We start from the raw sequence: 5830 nt of genomic DNA, 5'->3' as shown, positions 1-5830 counted from the left end.
ATATATATATATATATATATATATATATATATATATATATATATATATATATATATAATTTGGAAGCTTTGAGATAAGAAGTGAGACCGGGAAGACGGTGTCGCAAAGGGCGCGAGAAAACTCTTAGTCAATAATGACTTGCCACAACTGTATTTACAAGGTCACAGTAATACCCAAACTGCTTCCTCAACACAAAGCCCCGGGGATGCCAACGCAGCACGTACGCGGTGTGGGTAGTCCTCCTGGTCGCGACGATACTGAAATGTCGCGAAACCCGTAGAAGGCCTTTTCTCTCTCTATAGGCGGAATATGCGGAACTAGTCAAAATCGCGAAACAAGAGGCTCGAACAAATGTCTCATGCGGGAGGCGAGCGATGAGAGAGAGTGGCTCGTGTCCTTCGGAGCCGGATCCTGACATGTGTTACACCACGTGAACATCCGTGGAGCATTTCGATAGGCTCGCGCGCGAAGTTGGGCTGTGCATATCTTTTCTCTCTCTACAGTCCGAATATGCGGAACGAGTCAAAGTCGCGAAACGAGAGGCTCGAACAAATGTCTCATGCGGGAGGCGAGCGAGAGAGAATGGCTCGAGTCCTTCGGAGTCGGAGCCGCGTATTACGCCACGTGAACATCCGTAAAGCATTTCGATAGGCCCGCGTCGGTGGCTTCAGAGGCGCTCGCGGCGACTAGAACAGCGGCCGCGAGTGGAGCTGCTGTTTCCTCCTATTTAGAGATCTTCTAGTAAGAGATACGCAAATTTGGTTGTTTGCAAGAATATGGTGGCTTCCATGTGTTACATATGTTAATATATTTATGAATATATATATGTATATATATATATATATATATATATATATATATATACTTTAATACTATTTATACAATACGCAGTAATACTAAATACTTTGCGTAAATTATATAATGAGTACAAAAAGCTAATACATAGTATAGTGTATTATTATTCGTAGTAATAGTTATATTAGTAGTAATAGTATTATTATTCGTAGTAATCGTTATAGTTATGCGTAATGTAGGTATGTATCAATTTGTTATATTCCATTTGTTTTATTCATACTGTTTTTCTTACAGTAACTTGGTTCGTCTTCGCCATTCGGACATTCTTTAATGCCATTGCACCTAAACAAATCATAAGATTTCATAACTCACAAACATATTCACAATATTTTTATATTATATGCAATAGTTTGTTCAAAACATATTATTGGATATCTCTTTTAGATTTACTTAGATACTCAGAAAATATTTTAGAGGTAACAACATGTTTGGTATCATCGCTGATCTAAACAACCGTCTGTCACAGACTGCTGTGTATTTTTCTTTTTATGTAATAATATAAAATAAATTTGATTTGTTTATATATACATAAAATAAAAAAATATCGCTGTCATATATATATATATATATGATTTCTTGTAAGAAATCGGTGTATCATACATGCGTGAAGCAGATTAGGTTTGCAATAAACATGTTAAACATGTTAAATCCGTGTATAACCCGTCAATATATATATAGTTATACATAGTTATTATTAGAGAAAATGTGACAATAAATAATGCTTTTTTTACACAGAATTCTGTATGGAATTTGTTCTATACTGACACGACGTGTATAATCACTTGTGTGCAGATAGAACTTATTAAAGTGAACAAAAAGTCTTTCGCTATTTTGCAAACACAAAATTACAATTATTGTACCAAAAGGAATGTATGCTAAACGCCTCCACTGTCCAATATTAAAGTTCACTGTCAAAGTCCAGTATCACTGTGCAGCATAAGAACGCCCGCCGTTACCAACAGTTTACCAATTGATTCAGACATTTTGAACGAGATTGGATTTAAAGAGTTCGTTCCACTGCATCATGCGTACTTAATCACCAATTTTCTCTAACTAATATGTTAATAATCGTAGTTGTTTGTAAAATAGTAAAGAACTTTCTCGTTGAACGATTAGTTCTATCAGTGATAGAAACTTTGCTCCGCGAGCAGCACGCATCAGCACGCATTCAGTTACATTTGCAGCACGCTGACAGCGCGTGGAGGGGATGGCTCCCATGCATGCGTGTGTGCCTCTCACAGTGAGTCACACTTCGGCTGAAGTACGGCTGAAGTGAGAGGCGCATACGGACAGAGCACGCATACATGGGAGCCATTCCCTCTACGCGCTGTCAGCGTGCTAAAAATGTACTTGAATCGGCATTCCTGATCCCCTCCCATGCTGATGCGTGGAGCAAAGTTTCTATCACTAGTTCTACCTATACACAAGCAGATGTATGCGTTCTGTTGTACACCATGTATACATATAGGATCTGTATAATTTACATTATTTAAGAACCACTTGAACGACGTAAGGAAACGATGGTAAAACGTACCACTGGTACCACTTTATGCAGATGTCATGTTCACTGCATTTAATTTCGCTGGAGGAGCATGTGTACTGCAAAATGCACGTGTGGTTGTCCGCGCTTAACGTCATCTCAGGTGGGCAAGCGCAGAGCTGAAAGTTACCAAGTATTTGATATCAAGCAAGTGATTACAAACGATATGTGATTCTCTCGATGAATGTTTACAAAATTGACACATGTATAGCAGTATATGAAGTGACGTTAACGTCATTATATTCTAATCGTACACGAAATGTTCGCGTATTTTCGTTAAATGCATGATATGCACGACATGCGTCAGGGTATGATATTACCATTTTGATCACGCATAAAATGTACTTACGTATGAATTTGCAGACGAAGGTAAGCACACGTGTGAACAGTTTCCACAGTTTATACGATAGCCGTCTATATTTCTGTGTGCCGTTATCAAATGAGAAATTTCTGTTTCTTTGTCTAGAAAGAATAAATTTACTTGACTTGACATCTCACAGATGTATATTATTTGTTGCTGAAACGTCAAACATACAAACTCACAAACTTCTGCGAAGTTTTTCTCCCCATATTTTTTCTGAATATTGTTTTTGTTCGCCCAAAATAGTTTAGTCAAACGGCGTTGTGTCCAGAAAATATATTCTCCTGCAATGGTAAGGCTCATAGGTTCGTTCAAGCTGGTGCGGAGGATCTGATAATCAAAACCTGAAAATTTGATCATTTGTTTGCGATACGTCTTAAAATTTTACGAAATAAGACTTTTTATCTTAACCGTTTGAGTGCCATCGATAGTTGCAAAATACGTGTGAAAAATGTCGATTGCGCTGTTACTGTTCTAAAAGTGTCGTGTAACGCGATCGCGCCCCTATTTTTCGTTACGTTTTTCATTTACTTTCTATGAGGCACTTATGACACAAATTATGAATGTTAAAATTCGATCTCGTAATAAAGTTTCTTAAACTTCTATAACAATCCTAACGGTGCGTTACAATATAATCTGAACGTTTGATATTTGAGTGCTTTTGCAGTGTTCACGAATATTAGATTTAATTTCCGGATTTGAGCCACGTGAATTCCATTTTGTTTGATTCTGACGTTTCGGACAAGAGATCAATCCAATCTGGCAATTGCTCCTGGTTTTCAAAACCTGACCGGCCAACAAATTCTCTACCACTCTCTTCTTCTTCGCAACTATCTTTCACCTCCTTGCTATTTCCCTCTATGTCAATCACTATATAAAGGATATTTGATGAGAAGCAACTTAGCATTAGGTCGTTACTCTCTGATAAAGCGAATTGAAATATTCGCGAAACATTGGAATCAGACAAAGAAGAATTCACGCGGCTCAAACCTGGAAATCAAATCTAATAAAGAATCTGACAATTAATTTTTTTTTCAGTGAAGCTTACTGAGATGAAGGATTGGCACTTATGAATAAAAGCAACGCACAATCGGGTTTTCTTAGAATTCAAACGATTAATTACGTATTTATCATATTTATAAGAGCTAGAATGCAAACCTGTCAACAAGGCGCTTTGGATACTGTAAGTGCCCTGATCAGCCCAATAAATTTTTTTTTCGTCCGTATGATAGTACAATGATATCCTTGGACCTTTTAGCAACTTGCTCTCTACAAACAGCGATTTCATACCCGTTCCATCCATTTGCATTTTATCTATACGATATTTATCCTTTACTTTGAACACTACGAACATTATGCTACAACATACAAGACGTCATACATTCTTTCAGAAATATTAGATTAATTCGTAAGTTCGTGCGAATTTTTGTTTACTAGTATTCGTATATTAGTATTAGAGTATTAGTTCCATACACGCAGTTGAAATCATCTATATATATGCTTTGATAGCTGACATTTCAGAGTATATTTTATGGTGTAAATGGTAATGTTTGAAGAAGTACACAGTTATTGTTGTTGATAGTTCGTTGCAGCTTGATAATAGAAGACAGTAATGAGTTTTTTCGGTGCATTGTACTTTCTTATTTTTGTAAAAATTATTAGAGTTTGGATGGAATGTTTTACTTTATCCACCATATTCATGCGATATTGTCCCCTTTCGCGATTATCATATGTTTCGCTTATACAGAACTCCCTTGGCGACATAAACTTTGTTTCTTTAGATGATGTGGACAATCACATGGAATGTCGAAAAAGTATAAAAGTTTTACGAGAGGAGAATTATCAAATTACGTAAAAGATGGCAAAAAAGATTGTCACACAGAATGGCAAATATATTACTGATTACAATTGTTTTCAACATAAAGTAAGATGCATTTCAAATTTGTTTAAAAATCTGCACGAACTTATAAATCAAGGAAACAATAAAAATTACAAAGACAAAATAAACAACTAAATATCATACCCTTCTTCAGGTGTCAAAGCGATATTATAAGGTTGATCCTCGAAATAAAAGATCTTCTTCGTCTTTGTCGTTAAGCTATGTACCTCAATAGTGTTTTCTTCTATATTTGTCAAATACAAATTATTACCAACATAATCGAACGCCATTCCTCCCAACGATTCAATCTTCATGGCTATGAGATTCTTAATTTTGTTGTTGATCGGGTCGTAGCGGAAGATATTATTCGTAAGGGCATTGCTTGCGAGTATAGTACCTAAATAAGTTTTAATTGTAATTAAAGTTTTAATACTTCCTTCGTTGCTGCACTCTCTCTTTCTGTAATATGCATTTTTTATGAAATATTAATGTCGTCATACCGGACAGTGAATCATAAGTAATCGCGGTAATGTTTGATAGGGTAACGCTGGTTGCTATTTTTGGCTTGCCAAACCAATTATGGTAATAATTTACAAATGTACCATCCGCAACTATGATGATATGTTGGCTATCTTCCGTGTCTAAAACAATAAATATGTTCGTCTAAAAGTATAATAAATATTGGTTAATACGTACGTATATTGTGGTCAACGTATAAAGGCAGACGATGCAGAGACGGTCGTCACTAATGCAATTACGCTATCTTTTATGCAGTTCTTGTATATATAGAACATTACTATATATTGCTTTGTTTATCGGGAAACTTACCCACGCATATATAAAAATCTTTGTGCAAATTTTTTCCGATATTCTTAAGCTTCTGAATTCAAAGACGAAGATACAGCAATTTAGTTCTCTAAAATTTGTTTGATTGGAGCCTTCACACTTTCGGTATACACAAGCTGCGGAACTTTTGGATGAGGCAAATATTATGCTAACAGCTTGAGATTGTATTGTATATTTAAATTTTCTTGTCGTTTTCGTCACATATTGAGCAATTTCTCTATTTTTGCATATACTTTTTTTGCGTAAAAGCATTTGTAATTTTTTTAACCAATGCGACGTAAACTTTGCAGAAATATATGTATACTATCGGTAAAGTTTTCAATTTCAGCGTCCCCTTAATGACGATCGC

At 35.8% G+C, this 5830-nt stretch overlaps 2 protein-coding genes across 2 annotated transcripts in view; both read right to left on the bottom strand.

The window, feature by feature from the left end:
- Positions 1-5830, bottom strand: part of LOC116847591 (vitellogenin receptor-like) — a gene marked incomplete at its 3' end in the record, with an annotated part of 38995 nt that overhangs the window by 27227 nt on the left and 5938 nt on the right. Inside the window, exons 11-16 of the mRNA XM_032822723.1 lie at positions 5136-5276; positions 4780-5032; positions 3915-4114; positions 3491-3626; positions 1076-1137; positions 143-411 (exon numbers count right to left, since the gene is read on the bottom strand). Of these exons, the coding sequence (XP_032678614.1) occupies positions 143-411; positions 1076-1137; positions 3491-3626; positions 3915-4114; positions 4780-5032; positions 5136-5276 (1061 nt within the window). The remainder of the gene's footprint in view (positions 1-142; positions 412-1075; positions 1138-3490; positions 3627-3914; positions 4115-4779; positions 5033-5135; positions 5277-5830) is intronic.
- On the bottom strand, positions 2390-5667 carry LOC116847598 (vitellogenin receptor-like). Its single transcript, XM_032822735.1, has 6 exons — positions 5136-5667; positions 4780-5032; positions 3915-4114; positions 2931-3100; positions 2745-2857; positions 2390-2514 (listed from the first exon to the last, which is right to left on the bottom strand). The coding sequence occupies exons 2-5, from the start codon at positions 4947-4949 to the stop codon at positions 2831-2833; spliced, it is 567 nt and encodes a 188-aa protein (XP_032678626.1). The 5' UTR covers positions 4950-5032; positions 5136-5667; the 3' UTR covers positions 2390-2514; positions 2745-2830.

Source organism: Odontomachus brunneus, unplaced genomic scaffold (genome assembly GCF_010583005.1).
Source record: "Odontomachus brunneus isolate Ranch 3 - 2012 unplaced genomic scaffold, Obru_v1 Obru_scaffold_081, whole genome shotgun sequence".
NCBI lineage: Eukaryota > Metazoa > Arthropoda > Insecta > Hymenoptera > Formicidae > Odontomachus > Odontomachus brunneus.
The sequence above is the reverse complement of the archived record's forward strand: the minus strand, read 5'-3'. Positions and strand labels throughout refer to the sequence as shown.